Below are 24,348 nucleotides of genomic sequence, written 5' to 3' on the forward strand. Positions count from 1 at the left end.
ACAATTGCAAAGATGTGGAAACAACCCAAGTGTCCATCAATACATGAGTGGATTAATAAAATGTCGTATATGTGTACTATGGAGTACTACTCAGCCACAAGAAACAATGGTGATCTAGCACCTCTTGTATTATCCTGGATAGAGCTGGAGCCCATCCTTTGAAGTGAAGTATCACAAGAATGGAAAAACAAGCACCACATGTACTGGCCATGAAATTGGTACTGACTGATCAACACTAAGGTGCTCACATGTAAGTAATATTCACTGGGTGCTGGTCAGGTGGTGGTGGGGTTTTGGGGGTATGTAAACTCACAACTAATGGGTGCTCAGTGCACTATATGGGGGAAGGGCATGCTTGTGTGAGGCAAAGGTAATATATGTAACCAAAATGTTTATACCCCCACAATATTCTGAAATTTAAAAAGTAAAAAGAGGCCAGGCGTGGTGGCTCACGCCTGTAATCCTAGCACTCTGGGAGGCCAAGGTGGGCGGATTGTTTGAACTCAGAAGTTTGAGACCAGCCTGAGCAAGAGCGAGACCCCGTCTCTACTAAAAATAGAAAGAAATTATACGGACAGCTAAAAATATATAGAGAAAAAATTAGCCGGGCATGGTGGCGCATGCCTGTAGTCCTAGCTACTCGGGAGGCTGAGGCAAGAGGATTGCTTGAGCCCAAAAGTTGGAGGTTACTGTGAGCTAGGCTGATGCCACAGCACTCTAGCCCAGGCAACAGAGTGAGACTCTGTCTCAAAAAAAAAAAAAAAAAGGTAAAAAGAAAATTAAATATTAAAAAGTTGTGAATTGCTCTTTTACTTCTCTTGGAATCGCTGATCAGCTTGTGGTAGAAGAGTGTGAAGGTGCTTGGTGACCACTCTGTATGTGCAGCTTCCAGCTGAGCTGAAAGTCCCTGGCAGACATCCTTGTAGGGAGGCCCTGAGACTGCTACACATCCGTGAGAAATGTCCCAGCATCTCAGTAAGATCTCTAGTTCCCCACCACATACACGTGGGTCACAGGGAGCAGTTGCTGCTTCTTTTGGGGGTTAGAGGATTAATCCACATGCATTTTTTGGTTTGAATGTAATAAGAATTGGCAACAAATTTTTTAAAAAAGGTCTGAATTATAAATGGTAGAGAGCAGCTGCAATTTTAAAAGGATGTTATATGATTTTATGCCAAAATAAACTGGAACTGCCAGTACTATTAATAGATTGTCAATACTATTAACCAGACCTTCCTTTCTGAGGAAGAGGCAGGGAAGGAAGGTTTTTTAAAATCTTGAAAGCTGCATATCCTTTCTGTAGTCAGAGACAGAAGTCTCTGCTCTAGAAAGGGAGTCCTGAAAGAAAGAGAGCTTACGTAAGCTCTAGACCTCCTGAAAGAGTAACCGAATTCAAGAGGACTCATGCCTTATATGCAAGAATGTATTTGGAGCCAGAGGAACTCGGGCTTCTGGCTGGCCAGGTACTGAGTCCGGGAGGAGTATTTGATGTTTGCAGGAAAGGAGGTCACTCAGCATCTTGGTTAGAGCCCCAGAAATGTCAACGTAAAGAAAGAAGCTTGAGAAAGAAAGTCTAAATAATTTACTTGAGTGAAGGTGAGGACAGCTCCCTGGAAGACTCGGACTCATGTAACCTTGGATATGACCTTTGTTATGAGAACCCACAACAAGTGACTTAGGCAAAGATCTCAATCAGTTGAGGTTTATTACACCAAAGTTTGAGATGTTCCTGGGAAAAGCACAAACCACAGAAGCATCTGTGGTCTGTTTCACATTAAGGTGATGTGGAAACTCGGTATTTAACAGAAGTGGGCACACAGAAATAAAAAGCAGGGGGGAAGTGAGGTAAGTGGTTACATTCTTGTTAGACTTTTCTCAGTGCCCAGGAAATCTCCATTTTACATAAGGTAAGGTGAATTTTTGAAGAAAAAAAGAGAGTAAAGGAAGAACCAATTATGCAGATGTCCCTGGGTAGTTGGAAGAATGCTTGATCTTGTCCTCTGTCCCCTGTACCTGGGAAGATAAGCCTGTAATCAACATTTCTGTGGAATCAGACAGACTTCAGATTGAGGAGTAGACTTAGCCTGCAAACCTAAAGTTACAATTTGTATGTCTTTGTTTATGGGAGGCCAGCTAAGAATTTCTTCGTGAATGATCTGTGGGGTCAGTCCTTGTAGATACCTGGATACCTGAGCCCTTTTACTTCTCACGGGGATCTGGCTGATGCATAACGTTAGTAAGAGCTGTTCATTTGGAAGCAGATGTTGCATGACTCGGCCTCCAGACTTCAGCTTCCCTTGTACATAAGCGGCGGGAGGGGGTTCTGAGATTTTTATTTTCTTTACAGGAGAAATTTATATGTAGTGTAATTATTCCTTACATATGTGTTGGTCTGTAAACTGGTTTGTAGAGTTATGTATGCTTGTCTTTTAAACTGTAGACTAAGAATATCCATAGAAGCTTTCATAATAAATAATACTGCTATTTCCATAAAAGTAGGAATACATTATTTAGTAGCTTAGTAGGCTTATTGTGGGATTAGTGTACTGTTATCTGGGAGGTTTCATGAGTATTCTGAAATAGCTGCAGAATTCATCAGACAAAGGAAAGTGATTATCATGAAACCAGTCTTCTCATATTTTCCTGCAGTTGCTGGGATAGCATGACATCTGCATTTATATTATTTAGACTAACGAGGGAAATTCTTTTTAAAATGTAAACCAGACCATGCATTTTTAAGAATTAGTAGAGCTTGAAAAGATCTTGTGAAAATTAAGTAAAATTGGGTTTGAAAAAATTGGATAAGATATGTCTACAGATTTGGTGCTCAAAAAAGCCACAGTGTGGAGAATACCAGTTTCTGTTACAAACAACGATTCCTGTATTTCTTTTCCTGCAAGTCATAAAGGCAAGTTTTGCGTGTGTGTGTGTGTGTGTGTGTGTGTGTGTGTGTGTGTGTGTGTGTTTGTTTTTTTACTTCTTCACACTTCCCAGTTCACAGAATGGGCAAGATTTTTAACAAAAGACTATATGCTACTAACAAAGTACCTTGTGTTTAAAATAATAAAAAGGCATAAAAAAACCCAAAAAAACAAAAGACTGTATGCATTGGGGCAGGTTGTGTTAAAAGTGATGAGGTACTACATGCATTGGAGCAGGTTAGTGAGGGATGGTGAGTCTTGGCATCAGGATTCCTGAGCAAGGGCCTTCAATTCCTTTGTCTCTCAGAAATTCTGCCAGTTCTGGGAAAAAACTCAAAAAAGTCAAATAGTTAGTTGAAAGTTAGAGGGTTCTGGTAATGAAGCCCTACTGGCCTGAGAATGTAAAACATCAGAGGGAGAGGATTATAAAACATATATAGATCGCTGAACTTTGTTCATAGGTCCAGGCACAATAGTACAGAGACGTTTATTTTTGAGATCATCTACTTTGTCAGACTTTTTCAATGATACTTTTTATATTTTATATTCAGTTTAAGAAGGACTTTTATTCCCCATACAAATGAACATGATTTCCCTTATTGTAAGGTAATAATCCTAAGTGCAGCTAAAGATTTGAGGCAATAATCTCACTTTTCTGATGTGATATGCAAGTCTCTGGACGCTATGTAATAATCTAACTTTCCTCATACATTTCAAACACATCTTTTATTAGACCACTCCCATTTATTTTAAGTTTATTTCTCATACATCCTCTGGATGGATGGATAATATATAAACAGATCATATAGACAGGTATAGATAAAAATGCATATTTGTTTAGAAAATGCTATTTTCACAATAGTGAATAATGTTTAGATTTTTTATGTCTTAAATCAACTCCACATAACATATTTTTTATCTTTATGTTTGTATTTCAATAACATACACATACAATGTATTAATTTTTAATGAAATTCTGGGTTTAATGTAATCTTATTTTTTAGGACTTCAGTACCTATTTTGACAGTTGCAATTAACTTCAAGTTGTCTTTGCTGACTTTATTCACTTTTTACTTCAGGTAATACTACGTTGTAAAAGCATATTGGAAGCTTCCTGTATTTATATGTTTAGCATCAGTTTCTAAAACCTGGAAATTATGTCATTTTGAATGTCTGGTACAGATAGAACATGTATACCTCAGTAAACATTCCCTATTAGTGTACTGGACTTTAAAGTCAACTAGAGTTTCCTCTGTGTGGTCATATTGATATGATATATAGTTATTTTCATTTACTGAACTTTCAGTGAACATGTGTCTTCCTGTGTGCATCAAAACAACTGTCCTACTGCAGTTGTTGCTAATTTTATTCACTTGGTTAACGTTCTGTCTGACAGATTTTTCCACCGTAGAGTTAATTACCTCGTGAAGATTTACCAACTGATGTGTGTAAACTGTCACATTTAATTTGGAAGCTCCTTTTTCTTTTTAGATTCTCTTTGCATATAGCTTACTTTGGAAAATGAAGGCTCTCATCTTCATTTTCTGGTCAGATAAACTGGGATTTGCCACTTACTGGGTGTTTGAAAGGCATTCCTCATGGACCAGGAGCTTTGACATCGCTTGTGAGATTGTTAGAAATTCAGGCTTCACCCCAGATCTCCTGAATGAAAATCTGCATTTGAATAAGATCTCCAGTTCATTGTTTTACTCATTAAAGTTTGAGAGGTACCTTTTAACTCAGCGTTACTTTGTATCTGGAATATATATATATAGCTAATCCTGTGTGATGTAAATGCAGCACTCAAAAATGTACATGGTTGTTGGTGCTTTGAATTTTACAACTGTATCATCTAGAAAACTATAGTATCTACACTGGTTTTGTGGATCTTATGTCATCCTCCTTCCTCAGATTTAGAGAATATTTCTGTGTTAAAAATTGTCCTTTTAAACAATAGCAGTCACTCATTTGAGTGAGAACCAGTACTCTCCCTCTCTCACTTCACCTGGAGTCACGTTAAGAACTCTTCCCACAGCCACTTTGTAAATATGTGTTTTTCTTTCAGGAACTGTTGACATTCGGGGATGTGTCCATAAATTTCTCCTTGGAGGAGTGGGAGTGCCTGGACCCTGCCCAGCGGAATTTGTATAGGGATGTGATGTTAGAGAACTACAGAAACCTGTTCTCCCTGGGTGAGGATCAATTCAATACACAATTTCTATTCCACACTAAGGATTTCATAACCCTCCCTTGTGGAATGTTTTCTGGGAGTTTCTGCTTTATATGAATGAGTTTCAGATTATTCTTTCTAAGGAAAACTGGGGGATTTGTTGGTATAGAAAAAAAAATCTTCAACATTCTTTATCCGGACATTAATCTTACTCTTTTTTGAGCTGATCTGTATCTTTCACTCTAGATTAGTGGTAATCCCAGAAATTTAGTGGTATAAAATATTGTTGTCCACACCATTAAATCCCATTTCCACCATCCGTTTTTAATTCACTAGGACTGGGTAATAGATCTAAGGACCCACAACTTTTAAATAGTTCTTAAATATTCTCAAGATTCTATCAGAAAATGATACTTTTTGATTAATTTTCTAAAATCTTCCATAACATTTTCTCTTCTCTACTGAGCAGAGTACTCGGTTGGTAACTGGAGAATACCAGCAAGAGTGATATAAATTTTTCTAATAAAACAGGTCTTGCAGCCTCTAAGCCAGACCTGATCACCTGTCTGGAGCAAAGGAAAGAGCCCTGGAAGGTGAAGAGACATGAGACAGTAGCAGAACACCCAGGTAGGTGGAAGTGAGTGAAGCAGATGACACAGGTGAGAGGTCCACAGGTCAAGGAGGAAGCCAGACCTTTAAGTGTGGTTTGGAAAACTCTGCTCCAGTGGAAATGGTTTCTGAACAGCCTGGGCTTCTTTCTCTTGTTCTCACATTTGGGCATCTCTGTCCCTTGTTCTTAAGCTATCTAAGGACTTGACCTTCCCTTCAGTGATCTTCCTTTGAGGTTACAGTGAAAAGCCAAGTCTTGTTGATGGCTTATAAGAGACTGCAGGATCTCACTGCTCTTGCATTGTTTTTCAGGACATGGGAATATCTATGTATGTTTTGAGAAACTCTGTTAAACCAGTTTTTAATTTTCCTTTTTTCATCATATGTGAAATGTGTGAGTGTAGTGGTGATATTGGTATTTGGTTTAGAAATTCCAGAACACTGGCCAGGCGCGGTGGCTCACGCCTATGATCCTAGCAGTCTGGGAGGCCGAGGTGGGTGGATCGCTCCAGCTCAGGAGTTTGAGACCGGCCTGAGCAAGAGCTAGACCCCGTCTCTACTAAAAATAGAAAGAAATTAGCTGGACAACTAAAATATATATATATATATATGTTAAAATAGAAGCATTAAGAATGGGCATAATGCAACTTGCATTGGTGTCTGTGCATTGAAGGAACTAACACCTTTTCCAGCTTATGAGCCAGTTCCAGCAGGTAGAGATGTTCCCTCTTGGTACCCTTCCCTTCTTGGCTGATGGGATCTCCTTTGGGTTTACAGATAAGATGGGTTATAGCTGGGTGTCAGTTCTGCTGCCAGGTATGCAGTGAGGTCTGTCTTTAATGTGGGCTTCTTAGCAGGGGCTGGTGTAGCTGTAAATCCTGTCTTCATGAGCCTTCAGGACACTGATCTGTGGGGGAGGCACGTGCAGTTGGTTCTGCCTGGGGCAGGCCTGGTATCAGGTGTACGGATGAGCGTTGCTCCCGCTGAGGACGTCAGAGGGTTGCCCCAGCTCACTGCCTGGGTACCGTGGTGGGCAGGACTGGCCTAGGACTGTGGCTAAGAGGGATGGAACTGAGTCACAGAGCTGCTTCAGAGGCCACAGTGAGAACTAAGGTCTGTAGGACTGTCTCCATGACCACAAACGGTCATCGCTTCTCAGGTCTCTGGATAGGCAGCACCACTCCCAGACCATGACTGGGAGAAGCTGGAGGTGCCTACGTAGTCACTGCATAACTCTCAGCGGGACCAAGTTGAGTGGGCCATTTCCTGTTCTGTAGCTAAGACGAGGGTTTCCCAAGTTTGCCACATGAATGAGGGCCTGCCTTCTTAAAATAACCCTCCTTGGTATAGGGCTTTATCAGGGTTTTACGCCCTTCTCTCTGGATCCTGAAGCTCTCATAAAAGCACTGTTTTAAGAGTGATCTGACTATATCACCCAGGCTCATCTCCAACTGCTGGACTGAAGTGATCCTCTCACCTCAGCCTCCTAGTAGCCGAGATTACAGGTGTGAGCCACTGTGTTGGGCTGTCATAGAGGCACTTTTGTCATAGGTGGCTGCCAAATGTTCGTTGTTGTGGGGAGATAAACAAGCGGGGGGCTTTTTATTCCATCATCTTCCTGATTTCACACTCTGTGTATTTTCACTTTCCATTTTATTCTATATTAAATTTTCTACAATTTTAGATTCAAAAATTCAGAATAATATGCTAGAATTTCACATTATGCAAGAAATAAATTAGATAATCCATAGGTATCCCATAATAATTAAAAGGTTCACTTGAACGTTTGAGTTTACTGCAGGCAAAAACGAATCATTAGAATTGTCATCTACGGCCATAACACCCCCAAATGTGCCTGATCTCGGAAGCTAAGCAGGGTCGGGCCTGGTTAGTACTTGGATGGGAGAATTGTCATCCTCTTTTCTCAACCGATATCTAAATTATAATATAATTTTTGCCAAATGTTTATTTTACATGGCAGTGACTCCCATCATATTTTTCAAAATTTATTTTTACTTTATTTTCAAATATAAGCTTTTCTTTGCTGCCAAGGATGAATTACAGCATTTTCAGTTTTTGTAAGAATAGCATGAATACTGTAATAACATAATAAAAGTTATCTTTAATGTTTTTAAATGCTTAGATATTCTGATTAGATCCTTTTGTTAATGATTGTAATACATTTTTTTTTTTTTTTTTTTTTTGTGACAGAGTCTCACTTTGTTGCCCTGGCTAGAGTGAGTGCTGTGGCGTCAGCCTAGCTCACAGCAACCTCAAACTCCTGGGCTCAAGCGATCCTCCTGCCTCAGCCTCCCGAGTAGCTGGGACTACAGGCATGCGCCACCATGCCCGGCTAATTTTTTCTATATAGATTTTTAGTTGGCCAGATAATTTATTTCTATTTTTTTTTTTTTTAGTAGAGACAGGGTCTTGCTCAGGCTGGTCTCGAACTCCTGACCTCGAGCAATCCACCTGCCTCGGCCTCCCAGAGGGCTAGGATTACAGGCGTGAGCCACCGTGCCCGGCCTGTAATACATTTTTTGTGAAATTTTATTGCTGTATAGCATAGCAATGATTTAAAAAACCTGCTGTACATGGGTTTACAGTCATAGTTGAACATTGTAGTTATCCAGAAAAAAATTTTTTTAATGGTAAAGCAATATTTCACACAGGATTTTATGTCTAAACATTTATTTTATTCTCGTTTTGCGATTCCATATTACTGTGTTTCTTTTTTACACGTCAGTTTTTTTGTGTGTTTGCTTTCCCTGTTGTATTAAAATTTTGGATGAAATCACAACACTTCTAAGGCAATGTGTGTTTAAAATATGAATGTGCCGTGTATATTAAAAATAACGTATGTGAGTTTGTCTCTACAAATATTACCCCAAGTTTGGCTATGACTATTCTGTGTATTTCTTTTTCTGGCTGGTTTTCCATGGTGGTTTCGTCCTGTCTGGGTGAGCAGTCACGGAGCTAGTCTTAAACGCGCCGTGCACTTCGTGAGGAATGCGTGTCGGCTTGGTAGGAGGGAGACGCTCCCGCGCTTCAGTGCGTTTGGGAGGCAACTGTTGCGTCGCATTCCAGACGGGTGGCGCCCGACGGGTGCGGGTGCGGTGCGGGTGTGGGTGTGGTGCGGGTGCGGGTGTGGGTGTGGTGCGGGTGCGGGTGGCGCCCGGCGGGTGCGGGTGCGGTGTGGGTGCGGGTGCGGTGCGGATGGCGCCCGGCGGGTGCGGTGCGGGTGGTGCCTGGCGGGTGCGGGAGTGGGTGCGGTGCGGGTGGCGCCTGGCGGGTGCGGGTGTGGGTGCGGAGCCGAGGCGGGCTGCCAGGCGGGCAGGTGGGCAAGGGCCTCGTGTGCAGACCGCGTGAGCACGGCACCGCCCTTCCCCGCGCCCGCGTGGGCTGCGTGCTCGCCGGGCCCTCCGCGGGCCGGGGCCTGGTCGCTCGCGTGCAGACACGCGTGGAAAACCGCAGTTGGACGGGCCCCACGGCTGCGGGACCTGGATCGCACGGCCCACGGGGAGCGCGCAGCCGGCGGCAGTGCGGGCCGAGGGTCGCTCCGTGGCGGCTGCAGACCCCGCAGTTGGGGCTTGCACCTTTTTGCCCACATCCTTAATGGCGCATTTTATGTTGTTCATTGTTAAACTCAATAAATATGCCTCTTGTTGTTTAAAAAAAAAAAAGGTCATTTTAAAAAATGCATAGCTATTTTAGCTATCTTTTTGAATTATTTAAAAATAAGAACATTTACCACCTTAAATGTTTTTAAGTGTACATTTGATTAATAGTAGGTGTATTTTTATTGTTATGCACAAGACCTCTGAACTTTTACGTCTTGCAAAGCTAAAACTAAACACCTATTAAGTAACAACTGCCCATTTTACCCTCTCTCCAGCCCTTGGCAAAACTCATTCTATTTTCAGTTTCTGAATTTGACTGCTTAAAATACATCATATTAAGTGCAATCCGAAACTCTGTCACATTGTTACTGGCTAATTTCAGTTAGCCAGATAATGTCATGGTTTGTCTTTATAGAATTTGGCAATATTTTCTTTCTTTTTCTTTTTTTCTTTTTTTTGAGACAGGAGGCAGGGTCTCAGTCTGTAGCCTGTGGTATAGTGCATTTAAGTGGTCCTCTTGCCTCAGCCTCCAGAGTAGCTGGGACTGCAGGCACACACCACCATGCCCAGCTAATTTTTGTTTTTTGACAAGACAACAGTCTCAATATTTTGCTCAGGGTGACCTTAAACTATTGGCCGCAAGCAATCCTCCTGCCTTGGCCTCCCAAGGTGCTAAGATTATAGGCATGAGTCACCACACCTGGCCTAAGATTTTTATTTTTAAGGCTTAATAATATTCCATTGTCTTTATCTGTTCATCATGTGAGTGACATCTGTTATCCATGCCTCTGGCGTGTGTGGGGTGATGCTACAGTGAACGTGGGTGTGCACACATCTCTAGCTTCTGCACTGCATACTTGGGATGGAGACCCAGACTTGGGATTTCTGGATCATATGTTACTTTTCATTTTTAATTTTTTTAGTATTCTTCATATATTTTTCATCATGTCTGCATCATTTAGTCCCACCAGTATTTCAAAAAACATTCCTGTATATCTTTGACAAACTTTTTTTTATATTGCCCGTTCTGAGTGTGAGGTGATATTTCACTGACTTTGCATTGCATTTCTCTAAAATTTAGTAATATTGCGTATCCTTTCAAATGCTTGCTGCACACTTGTGTGTCTTTGGGAAAATGTCAGTTCAATTCTTTGTTCATTTTTTAATTGAGTTATTCAGTTTTTGTTTTATTTTAGTTTATGTATTCTGAGTATTAACTCCTATCATATATGTGACTTACAGATATTTTGACCCATTTCTTAGGTGGCATGTTCATTCAACTGAATGTTTTCTTTTATGTACATAAATTCTGAAATATCGTTTAGTCCCACTGTTCTGTTCTGTTCCTTTGCTTATGCATTTGATGTCACATCCAAAAGAACAACGCTAAGACTAATGTCATGATCTTTTTCCTATATATTCTAAGAGTTTTATTAGTTATATTTTTTATGTTTTAAGTATTTAACCCATTTAAAAATATTTTTGTATGTGGTGCAAGGGATTAGTCCAACTTCAGTTTTTTTTTATATAGGTATCCAGTTGTCAACAGCATTTGTTGAAGAGACTCTCTTTTTCCATTGGGTGGTCATGGGCACCCCTGTGAAAACCAGTTTTTTGGGCTCTCTATTCTGTTTTGTGATCTATTTGTCTTTATGCCAGTATCACATTGTTTTTCTTTTTGTAGCTTTGTGATACATTTTGAAATCAGGAAGTGTATTGTCTCTTGGTTCTTCTTTTTAAAGGGTATTTGGCTAATCCTAGTTTCTAAATAAATTTTAGAATTTTTAAAATACTTTTGTAAAAAAAGGTGCCATTGGGATTGTGAGAGAGAGGTTACATTGAATTTATCACTGTGGGTATTACTGACATGTTAATAATATCAAGTAGTCCAATTCTTGAGCAAGAATATGTTTAAGAGTATGGTTAATATCCACATCTTTTTGGATTTGCCAGTTTTTCTTCTGCTTTTCATTTCTGGTTTCATTTCATTTTGGTCAGCATGCACTGTATGATTTCAGTCATCTTAAATTTGATCAGACTTGATGTGTTCTAATATAAGATACCATGTGTAATTGAAAACATTGTATATTTTGCTGCTTTTGACTTGAGAGTTCTGTACATGTCTGTTAGGTTTAATTGGTGTATAATGCTGTTTGAGTTTTCTATTTTATTATTGAGCTCATATCTGATTTTTCTATTCATTTTTGAAAGTGGGGTCTTAGTCACCGTGTTACAGTGTATTTCTTGCTTCACTTCTGCCAATATTTGTTTCATATATTTGAAATATGTAATGTCATATATACATGTGATGTAATATTATACAACACATTATATAATATATGTAACCTATACATGTGCTTTTAGATACACTTACATACATATATATTTTACTGTTATAGATTCCTGTAAATGGACTCATTTTATCATTTTGTAATATCAGTCTTTGTTTCTCATGACAGTTTTGACCAAAAGTGTATTTTTTTTTTTCCTTTGGAGATAGTCTTGCTCTGTCACCTTGGCTAGATTACAGTGACATCATCATAGCTCACTGCAGCCTCAAACTCCACAGCTCAAGTGATCCTCCTGCCTCAGCTTCCCAAGTACCTGAGGCTACAGACATATGTCACCATGCCCTCCTAATTTTTCTGTTTAGTAGAGATAGGGTCTCACTCTTGCTCAGGCTGGTCCTCAAACTCCGGAGCTCAAACGATCCTCCTGCCTCAGCCTCCCAGAGTGCTAGGATTGCAGGCATGAGCCACCATACCTAGACATAAAGTATATTTTGTCTAATATAATTATGCCCCCTACACCCACTTGTAGTTACTATTTTCATGGAATATATATTTTTTATTTTTTTATTTTCAGCCTATTTGACACCTTAGAGCTAAAATGAGTCTCTTGTAGACAGAATATTGTAGAAACTCATTTATTCTTCTTTTTTTCTTTCATTTTTTAAAGTATATTTAAATCTTTTTACTTTTTTTTTAAAGACTAGTCAAGTGCAGTAGTGAGAAGGGAGAAAGTAGTAGAACAGGAGTTTAATCTGTAACTGACTGTGAACAATCAAGTGAGATAACTCACTACCTTCGGACCAGCCAAAACTCATGTATTCTTAATCCATTCACTCATACTATCTTTTTTATATTAAAGAGTTTAGTCCATTTATATTTAAAGTAATTATTGAAAGAAGTGAAATTACTCTTCAGTTCTTGTGTCGTTACCCTCATTTCTTCTCTTAATGCCTTCATTTTATTGCTTTTGTATTACCTTCTTTGATTGTTTTTGTTTTCTTTTGCATAACATGTATAGATATATAGGTAGTTTCTTTTTGAACACCTGGACAAATGGAGAGTACAGAAACATTAGCAACTTAACTTCATTTGAAATAAAAAAACCACAGCTGTTTACACCCCCACTTTGTTATTAACGTGAAAAATTATATTATTTTATATTGTGCATGTGTTAATAGAGAACTTTCAGATTTCTGAAATAGTGTGCTGAAATTTATGTTTTATAAAATCTGAATTAGATAATTAGCATGCACCTCACATTTATTAAAATGACTGGTTCGTATCTTTCAATTTGTTGCATGCAAATATTAGCATTTTCATCCAATGTTACCAACCTTTATCTGAATGATAACATAATTTATTCCTAATTGTGCATCTTATATATGAGTTTCACACCATATTTTACAACATCCATATTTTACCTGTATTAAGAAATTTAACACTTTTGTTTTGCTTCTGAAACCTGGAGTCAGCCTTTCTCTTTTGTGTAAGAGCAGCAATATATTAATAACATAAGACAGCAGTTGCTCTAGTGTCATTTGAATGCCTAATCTTTAAAATTTTTTTATCAAAGCTTTTTTATGAAAGATTATAGTATGTTTTTGTGAAGTAATACTGCCCTAACCTTATGGTAATGATTTAAAATCTGTGCTCTTCATGGATGCCCAGTCATTCTTGAAAATTATAGTTATCTAGAATTCTTCAGTAATACACTACGCTTATTCAGAATTTCATGGGTTAAAATTTTTTTAAATTTTGTTTTGTAGTTTTATAGTTCTGTTTCATTTTTAAAGTAGGTTACCTCACATCAGTTAGTTATGTTTTTAGTTTTTACCTGTACACTTTAAGACATTGTGTAGCAAAAGTCAAGTATAAATCAGTCATGTTTGCCAATGTGATTTTCTTTGTGTTTGTTTGCCTGTATAAATATTACTCCTAATTTATTTATGAATAGTATTTTTTTCTTGGTTGGTGGTCAATGGTTATTTTATCCTGTGTCTAGGTGAATAGCCATGAAAATTTTATTAATTTCAACAGGTATTTATTGGTGAATATATATTATCCTTGTGTGAAACATTTGAAGATAATTTTTGAAAAGCTTGAAAACACTATTTTTGGTATTATTGTTTATTTTTCATTGTAAAAAAACACATGAAATTTACAGTGTTAAATATTTTGATTATATGCTTTAGTCATGTAAAGTATGTTGACATTGTTATGCAACATAAGTCTCTAGAACATTTTTGTCTTGTAAAACTAAAACTCAACATACATGAACCAACTACCTATTTTCCCCACTGTCCTTTACAAACACTATTCTATTTTTTTGTCTCTAAAAATGTAACTACTTTATATTTTTTATATAAGTAGATTTGTGAAGTATCTGTTTTTTAGGGGAGACTGGCTTATTTCACTTAACAATGTCAAGACTTTTCTTTATCATAGATGTTAGAAAATTTCCTGCTTTTTAAAAGCAGAGTAGTATTCCATTATTTTTATATGCCAAATTATATTTATCTATTCGTTTTGTGAGGCAAGTTTGGTTTGTTTTCACATACTGGCTTTTATGAATAATGTTACAAGGAATATGTATGTCCAAATAACTCTTCATATGACCGTTTATGTGATAGTTTTATATCTGCCCTGTTTTTTTTCCTTGGTCTCGTTGTCTGCCGTTACGCTAGTAGCGCACTGCTTTGATTACTGTGCCTTTGTAACATGTCTTGAAGTCAGAAGGTGTGGTGCGTCCAACATTGTTTCTTTTTTTGGAGATTGTTGGGCTCTTCATGTACTTTGGCATTCCACATGATTTTTGAACTGCTTTTTCTTTTTCTTCAAAGTATGACATTGAAAATGTTAAAGAGATTGCATGGAATTTGTAGATCATTTTGGGCAGTATGGACATATTTACGATAGTGAGTCCTCCAACCCTTGAGCAAGAGCATTCTCAAGAATGTGTGATTTAGTTTCCATTTATTTGTGGATTTTCTGGCTTGCCTTCTGTTATTGATTTCTACTTTCATTCCATTTTGGTTGGTCACAAACAATAATCTGTAAGCTTTTAATTTGTAAAAGTTTATAAAGAATTGTTTAGTGTCCTAACAGATGTTCAGTCCAAAAGAGTGTCTTATGAACTATTGAAAAGATTGTGTATTGTGCTGTTGTGTGGAGTGTTCTTTAAATACGTATTAGATATACTTGTTTTATAGTGCTTTCAAGTTTTCTGTTTCCTGATTAATATTGTGTCTTGCATTATTATTATTATTATTATTATTTATTTATTTTTTTTGAGACACAGTCACATTTTGTTGCCCAGGCTAGAGTGAGTGCCGTGGCATCAGCCTAGCTCTCAGCAACCTCAAACTCCTGGGCTTAAGTGATCCTCTTGCCTCAGCCTCCCGAGTAGCTGAGACTACAGGAATGCACCACCATGCCCGACTAATTTTTTTCTATATATATTTTTAGTTGGCCAGATAATTTCTTTCTATTTTTTTAGTAGAGACGGGGTCTCACTCTTGCTCAGGCTGGTCTCGAACTCTTGACCTCGAGTGATCCACCCGCCTCGGCCTCCCAGAGTGCTAGGATTACAGGCGTGAGCCACTGCACCCGGCCACATTATTATTCATTACCAAAAGTAGGGTATGGAAATATCCTAACATTATTATATTGCTATGTATTTCTTGATTCAGTTTTGTGAATGTTTGCTTTACATGTTTGGCAACCCTGATTTTATACAGATAGATATATAACATTATATATATAAATATATAAAAATAAATGATAGGTTCCCAGTGAATGAATACTTTTTTGTTATTTAATATCTTTCTTTGTCTTTTATAACAGTTTTTACTTGAAGTATATTTTATGAAATAGGAGAATTTTTGCCTCAAAATATACTGTATATGCCTAATTGTGACCTCCCCTACTCTCATTGGACTAAAATTTGCTTGGAATGTCTTTTTCTGTCCTCCCAATTTTAGTCCATTTTGTTCATTTGATTGATGATGAGTCTCTTGCACACAATACAGAGTTGCTTTTTTTGATTTTCTTAAATTGCTGTCTTTATTCAATTGTCTTTTGATTGTGAATTTCAGCCCCTGAATATTTATATAAATTTCTGAAAGAGAAGGACTTACTATTGCCATCTTATTATTATGATTATTTTGATTCTTGTAGCTATTTTGCCCCATTTTTCTATCTTTGTGTCTCATTGTGTTTTGTAGTCACATGCTTTGACTCAATTCTTATTATTTTAGTGTGTCGTTATAGATATTGTGGTTAGTGATTATACAATGCTTCTTATAGTTACAAGAATCTATTTAAACTGGTAACACCTTAACTTTAGTTGTATATAAAAATTCTTCGTCATTACTTCTGCCCTCGACTTTTGTTATTGATATCACCAATTATATCTTTTTACATTGTACACCCATTAATGGAGGTTTAGTGGTATTTTTTTGTTTTTGTTTGCAAGTATTAGAGCATGACTAAAAGTGTTTTCTGTACTGTCATTATAATACTACAGAATTTTACTTAAGTGTACTTATGTATTTTTCCAGGAAAGCTATCTATTTTCATATGAGTTTGTGTTGTTTTCTAGCATCTTTTTATTTTCAATGCAAGGGGCTCTCTTTGGCATTTTTTTGTGGGGCATGTCTCTAGTGGTGATAAACCTTTTCAGAATCTAATTATCTTGATCAGTCTTTATTTTTCTTTATTTAAATGGGCAGTTTTGCTTAATATGTTGTTTCTGCTTTGAAGTTTTTATTCTTTTTGCAATTGACACATCATTTTTGCTCCGCTGCTTTCAAGATTCTCTTCTTGTGTGTGATTTCCAAAACTTTGCTTATTATCTGCCTTGTTAGGTGTCCCTTGGTGTCTCTCCTAGCTGAAGTATGTTGAGCTTCTTGATTTTTTATGTCTTTATTCTTACATTAGAAAATTTCTCAGTCATTTATTATCATATGCTTCAGCTAAACAATTTAATTTCTTTTTATGATTTTATTTTTCATTGATATTCTCATTTTCCTGATTTCGTTTCGTAGTCAGTATTCTCATTTCACTCATTAAGCATCATTCACATGGTTATTTTATTTTATTTTATTTTTTTATTTTTCTTTAATTTTAGAGACAGAGTCTTGCTCTGTTACCCTGGCTTGAGTGCCGGGGGAATCATCATAGGTCACAGCAACCTCAAATTCCTGGGCTCAAGCAATTCTCCTGCCTTATCATCTCCAGTAGCTTAAACTACCAGTTTGCACCAACACACTAGCTAATTTTTCTATTCCTGGTAGAGACAGGGTCTCACTCTTGTTCAGGCTAATCTCAAACTCCCAACCTCAAGTCATCTTCCCACCTTAGCCTCGCAGAATGCTAGGATTGGAGGAGTGAGCCACTGGGCCCAGCCCAGATGTTTATTTTTAATTTTTTTTTCAGTTACTTTATACATTTCCATTCCTTGGTGGTTTATTTCTGATTATTTTGTTTCTTTGATTGGGCTATGGTACCCTGATATTTTATGTGTGTTGTAATCTTTGGTAGAGATTTGAGGATTAAAAAAAGCCACTTTTCAGAAACTTTATCAAAGTGACTTTCTCTTGGGGAACTCTGGAAACAATGGACTGTACTAGAGATAGAAGAAGCCCCAAATCTGCTCTGAAGATGTTTCTTCTGTGGAATTTTGTGTTTATTTTCCAGTTAAAACTATTTTCTCACATTTCTTTGGAAGAGCCTGTCATCATTTGCTACACCTGTTCCCTGTATGTGGTATTAAAGTCCCTCTGCTGCTGTAACAATCTTTTACCTTTGGTTTCAGAACACCGAGTCTGCCCTTCAAATCATAGCACTGTTCTTTGAAGCACCCTGTCTTATGGTAGATAGAAACCAGTCTTTGTAAGTGCCCTAAAAAGCCAGAAGGATGGTCACGGCTGTCACTATTTTCTTTCTCTGTTAAGGGAGAAACTGGGGTTTGGGAATTTACTTTTGTATGCACTGTGTTATATTAAGGAGGAAAGGCCATGATGGGTAAATATAAGAAACTCTTCTTTCTCTTCTGTGTGGCTCTTGGCATTGTGCTCACCTGGTGTGCTGCAAACTCTGACCTAGCAATTAGAATTCCCACAAAGGCAATTTTGTCAGTATAATTTTGTTCTATTTATTTATTTAAAAGAGAATTAGGGTCTGTATATTGTATTATGCCATCTTGCTAATGTGCTTGGTATAATTTTACATGTTGAATTTGTAATGTATATTAATCTGATTTAGAAAATAAGACACAAGTGGAATAATTTGTTATTTTTTAAATTTCTTTCAGCTATGTCTTCTCATTTCACCCAACACCATTTGCCAGAACAGAGCATAAATATTTCATTTCAAAAAGTGATACCGAGAAGATACGGAAGCTGTGGCCTTGAGAATTTAAACTTAATGAGAGATTGTGAAAGTGTGGGTCAGTGTAAGGAACAGATACAGTGTTATAATGGACTTAACCGATGTTCACCGACTACCCACACCAAAATCTTCCAGTGTAATGAACGTTTGAATGTCTTCAAAAAATTCTCAAATATACATAGATACAAGATGCGACATCCTGTAGCGAAACCTCTTAAAAGTAAACAATGTGGGGAGGGCTTTAACCAATGCTCACATATTATTGAACATGAGAAAATTAATGATGGTGAGAAACCTTACAAATGTACACAATGTGGCAAAGTCTTTAAATCTTTCTCAAGGCTTTCTAATCATAACACAATTCATACTGGAGAGGCAGCCCACAAATGTGAAGAATGCGGCAAAGCCTTTAATCAGTTGGCACATCTTACTAGGCATAAGAGAATTCATACTGGAGAGAAACCCTACACATGTGAAGAGTGTGGAAAAGCGTTTAAGGAGTTCTCCTATCTTACTACGCATAAGAGAATTCATACTGGAGACAAACCCTACAAATGTGAACAATGTGGCAAAGCCTTTACCCAGTTGTCATATCTTACTATGCATAAGAGAATTCATACTGGAGAGAAACCCTACACGTGTGAAGAGTGTGGAAAAGCATTTAACTGGTGCTCATACCTTTCTGCACACAAGAGAATTCATACTGGAGAGAAACCCTACAAATGTGAAGAATGTGGCAAAGCCTTTAATCAATTGTCGCATCTTACTATTCATAAGAGAATTCATACTGGAGAGAAACCCTACAAATGTCAAGAGTGTGGCAAAGCATTTAACTGGTTTTCATACCTTACTGCGCACAAGAGAATTCATACTGGAGAGAAACCCTACAAATGTGAACAATGTGGCAAAGCCTTTAACCACTTCTCGTATCTTAGTACACATAAGGCAGTCCATACTGGAGAGAAACCCTACAAATGTGTAGAGTGTGGCAAAGCCTTTAACCAGTTGTCATATCTTACTATGCATAAGAGAATTCATACTGGAGAGAAACCCTATATATGTGAAGAATGTGGCAAAGCCTTTACCCAGTTGTCAAATCTTATTACGCATAAGAGAATTCATACTGTAGAGAAACCCTACAAATGTGAAGAGTGTGGCAAAGCATTTAACTTGTTTTCATACCTTACTGCGCACAAGAGAATTCATACTGGAGAGAAACCCTACAAATGTGAACAATGTGGCAAAGCCTTTACCCAGTTGTCATATCTTACTATGCATAAGAGAATTCATACTGGAGAGAAACCCTACAAATGTGAAGAATGTGGCAAAGCCTTTACCCACTGCTCATATCTTACTATTCATAAGAGAATTCATACTGGACAGAAACCTTACAAATGTGAAGAGTGTGGCAAAGCATTTAACTGGTGTTCATACCTTATTGCACACAAGAGAATTCATACTGGGGAGAAACCCTACAAATGTGAACAATGTGGCAAAGCCTTTACCCACTGCTCATATCTTACTATGCATAAGAGAATTCATAATGGACAGAAATCCTACAAATGTCAAGAATGTGGCAAAGCCTTTAACCAGTTTTCATATCTTACTAAGCATCAGAAAATTCATAATGGAGAGAAACCCTACAAATGTGGAGAATGTGGCAAAGCCTTTATCTACTGCTCATATCTTGCTGTTCATAAAAAAATACATACTGGAGAGAAACCCTACAAATGTATAGAATGTGGCAAAAGCTTTAAGCAGTTTTCATACCTTACTAAACATGAGAGAATTCATACTAAAGAGAAACCCTACAAATGTGAAGAATGTGGCAAAGCCTTTTTCTACTGCTCATATCTTACTATGCATAAACAAATTCATACTGTAGAGAAACCCTACAAATGTCAAGAATGTGGCAAGGCCTTTAAGCGGTTCTCGTATCTTACTGTGCATAAAAGAATTCATACTGGAGAGAAACCCTACAAATGTGAACAGTGTGGCAAAGCCTTTACCCAGTCCTCATATCTTACTATGCATAAGAAAATTCATACTGGACAGAAACCGTACAAATGTGAAGAATGTGGCAAAGCCTTTAAGCAGTTCTCCTATCTTACTGCGCACAAGAGAATTCATACTGGAGAGAAACCCTACAAATGTGAACAATGTGGCAAAGCCTTTAACCGGTTCTTATATCTTACTAAGCATAAGAGAATTCATACTGGAGAGAAACCTTACAAATGTGAAGAGTGTGGCAAAGCATTTTATTGGTATTCATACCTTACTGCACACAAGAGAATTCATACTGGAGAGAAACCTTACAAATGTGAAGAGTGTGGCAAAGCATTTTATTGGTATTCATACCTTACTGCACACAAGAGAATTCATACTGGAGAGAAACCCTACAAATGTAAAGAATGTGGCAAGGATTTTAGCCATACCTCTCAGCTAAAGGTACATAAGGTAGTTCATACCGGAGAGAAGCCCTACAAATGTGAAGAATGTGGCAAAGCCTTTAGCCAGCGCGCATCTCGTTCTGTACATAAGAGAATTCATAGACAAGAAACTCTACAAATGTGAAGAATGCAGGAAAGTCTTTAAATATTCCTTAAGGTTTTCTAGTGATGCGATAATTCATACAAGAGAGAAACCCTACAAATATAAAGAATGTTTCAAAGCCTTTACCTGGTGCTCTTATCTTCCTGTACATCAAAAAATTCATACATGGGCAGAATCCTAGAATTGTAAACAAAGTGTGAGAGTCTTTAATAACGTTAACTGGTTACATATTTCTCAACATCAGACGGTCATGCTGGGTAACAATGATATAAATGTACAACTTTCAAAGTGTCTTTTAGAAGGTAGAAGTTTTAGAGTGTCATGAGAATATACTGGGAAGAGTAGTACAACTTTAAAGAGTAGTGGAAGACTTTTACTTGTGTCACAGATCTTATTGTGCATAGGATAATCTATACCAGAATAAATCATTAATTGCTCAAATTTTATTTAAGTTGAGACAATTTGGAGTGGAGAGGAACTCTACAAATGTAATAAATGCAGAACATCTGTTCAAAAAACACATCTTAGAAAACACCAGAGTTGATACTAAAAGATATTTTACAGATGCCACAATGTGAAAAGGTATTTAATCAAAAATCCAGTCTAGGTAAACATTAGAGGATTCCTGGTAGAAAGACTTAAGGCACCAGTATACTCAGAAATTACTCTACAGCAGAGTGTTGGCTATAGAGAATGATTCAAAGTTAAAATAGTTAGAAAATTTATGTGTATGTAGGTTTAAAAGGAAGAGATTGATTTATGGTGAGTTACGACTATCCTGAAAATATCCTGTTTTGCATTAAAAAGTTTAGATATTTGAAAACTAAATATTGATGCAAATTACTTGATGCTATGGCTTAGAGTTTTTGTAAAATGAAAGGTTTTTATATTAGGTGAGAATTATTAGCTTACTTTTCTAAGGAATATTAAGGACAGTGAAAGGTAAGATGCGTAGAGAGTCTAACTGTAGAGTCTCTGTGTGATTGACTTGTTAAGAGCCTTGTAAGTGATGTCAGAAGTATGTGTGATGAGTAATATTCTTCTACATTATAATTACAAACCATTTGAATTTCAGAAGTAAATTGTTTTGCAAATTGTATTAGGGTAATTCAGGTAATAAAACATAGTAGATCTTGCAATGCCTTTTTAGAAGAGTATTGTGAACTTAATTTGTTGTAATAGAACAAAATTCTGTTTAATTTGTCATCTGTTGTGCAAAAATAAAGTATTATCATGCCACCAACATTAACGTATCCCATCTTATTCAAGGTTGTAGGTGCCAGATGGTAGCAATATACTCCTGGGGAACATAGTAGAATAACATCTGTAGTGATTTTATTCCAGTAGGCTTTAAAGTGCAAATAATTTTAAGAATATTATTTCTATAGGTTATATTTTTATTCTTTATATAGCTTAAGGGTCATTATAATGCTTATGATGAAGTGTTATGGGAGTATAATTAAAATCCACACATTTCAGAATCCTGAATGACTATTTGCAAAATGTCATGCTATGTTTCTCTTTGAACATGTGGCCACTCTGGCCTACAAAACACATACATACTTTTATTTTTTACTTACATGCAATGAAAAAGATTATTATCTCATGCTAAAGGAAAACTATAGTTGTAAGAGTATTATAGAGAAAGTAGTTATTTTTGTGTGCATATTACTTTTGAGAAAAAAACACTTTAGAGTGAAATAGATAATTTCAAACGATTTATTAGGAAAGTAGAAACCTCAAAGATTCTGTAAGTATATATATATACATATACACACACACACACACATATATATATGTATATATATATATATGCGTGTGTGTGGTTTTTTTTTTTTTTTTTTTTTTTGAGACAGTCTTGCTCTGTTTCCCGGGCTAGAGTGCCGTGGCGTCAGCCTAGCTCACAGCAACCTCAGACTCTTCGGCTCAAGCAATCCTACTGCCTCAGCCTCTTGAGTAGCTGGGACTACAAGCATGGACCAACATGCCTGGCTCATTTTTTCTATATATATGTTTAGTTGTCCAGTTAATTTATTTCTATATTTTTAGTAGAGACGGGGTCTCGCTCTTGCTCAGTCTGGTCTCGAAGTCCTGACCTCGAGCAATCCTCCCACCTTGGCCTCCCAGATTGCTGGGATTACAGGCGTGAGCCACTGTGCCCAGCCTATATTTTGTTTTACACTGAATTCATTTCTCTAAAATGTAATGGCTCCTGTTTCAAAATTTCAGCGTGAATATTCTTTGGTTTTAATATTCTTTGGTTTTAATTCTCTCTTACTCATGCTACAATTAATACATGATTTTTTTCTAAGCTTAATGAAGTATTTTTGTTTGGCCTGTTCTGACATTATAAGAATTATTTTTATTAAATTGAATGTATTGACAGTACAATTTTGTATACCAAATATTTGTATACAAATAGTCCCAGATACAAAGTCATCATTTTCACCTTTGTGATTTTGAAATTTCTGTAACGTTCAACTTTAGACGGTTATTTAAAATATTCATCTCTGATTCTTTGTCAGAGATGCTTTCATGTATTCACCTGTTTACATTTAGAAATATGTAAAATGCTACTGAGAAGATATGGAAGTGATGGCCTAGAAAATTTAAACTTAATGAAAGACTGTGAAAGTGTCAGTGAGTGTAAGCAGCAGAACGGATGTTATAATGGACTTAACTAATGTTCACCAACTACCCACACCAAAATATTCTAATGTAATAAATGTTTGAAAGTCTTGGAAAAATTGTCAAATCTACATAGACATAAATTGAGGTATACTGTAGAGAAATTTTGTAGAGAAAGTGGGGAAGCCTTTAAACAATGTTCACGTATTACTGAATTTAAGAAAATTCATACTGGAGAGAAACCTCACAAATGTGAAGAATGTGGTCAAGCTTTTAAGTGGTGGTCACGCCTTACTACACATCAGACAATTCATAATGCGGAGAAACCCTATAAATGTGAAGAATGTGGCAAAGCTTTTAACTGTGGTTTGTGCCTTACTAAACATAAGAGAATTCATAAAGGAGGGAAACCCTACAAATGTGAGGTATGTGGCAAAGCTTTTTACTATTGTTCATACCTTAGTAAACATAAGAGAATTCATATAGGAGAGAAACCCTAGAAATGTGAGGAATGTGGCAAAGCCTTTAACCAATGCACATACCTTTGTATACATAAAAGAATTCATACTGGAGAGAAACCCTACAAATGTGAAGCATGTGGCCAAGGTTTTAACTCTTGTTCATACTTTGCTAAACATAAGAGAATTCTTACAGAAAAGAAACCCTACAAATATGAAGAGTGTGGCAAAGCCTTTAAGTGGTGCTCAGTCCTTACTTCACTTAAGAGAATTCATACTGGAGAGAAACCCCACAAATAGGAAGCATGTGGGAAAGATTTTATCTCATGGTCAGACCTTACTAAACATAAGAGAATTAATACTGGAGAGAAATCCTATGAATATGAACAATGTGGCAGAGTCTTTAACCAGTACTCAAACCTCTATAAACATAAGAGAATTCATATAAGAGAAATCTTACAAATGTGAAGAATTTGGGAAAACCTCTACCTAATGCCCTTACCTTACTATATATGAGAGAATTCATACCTAAGCAAAATTATGCAATCATAAAGGATGTGGGAAAGCCTTTAGTAACTTGTCACATATTACTCTACATCAGAGAGTCATACTGGGTAACACTGATATAAATATACCAACTATATAACACCTTTCAGAAAACAAAAGTCTCAGAGTTCACCAGAGTATTTATTCTGAGAAAAAAAATTG

General features: G+C 37.0%; 1 protein-coding gene across 1 annotated transcript; it reads left to right on the forward strand.

The window, feature by feature from the left end:
• Positions 1-1,421: 1,421 nt before the first annotated feature.
• On the forward strand, positions 1,422-20,575 carry LOC123649106 (zinc finger protein 737-like). The gene is made up of 5 exons (XM_045567015.1): positions 1,422-1,463; positions 4,987-5,113; positions 5,623-5,718; positions 17,925-18,221; positions 18,381-20,575. The coding sequence occupies exons 1-5, from the start codon at positions 1,422-1,424 to the stop codon at positions 20,573-20,575; spliced, it is 2,757 nt and encodes a 918-aa protein (XP_045422971.1).
• Positions 20,576-24,348: the final 3,773 nt, after the last annotated feature.

The sequence above is a fragment of the Lemur catta genome, chromosome 13, assembly GCF_020740605.2.
Source record: "Lemur catta isolate mLemCat1 chromosome 13, mLemCat1.pri, whole genome shotgun sequence".
Classification (NCBI taxonomy): Eukaryota; Metazoa; Chordata; class Mammalia; order Primates; family Lemuridae; genus Lemur; species Lemur catta.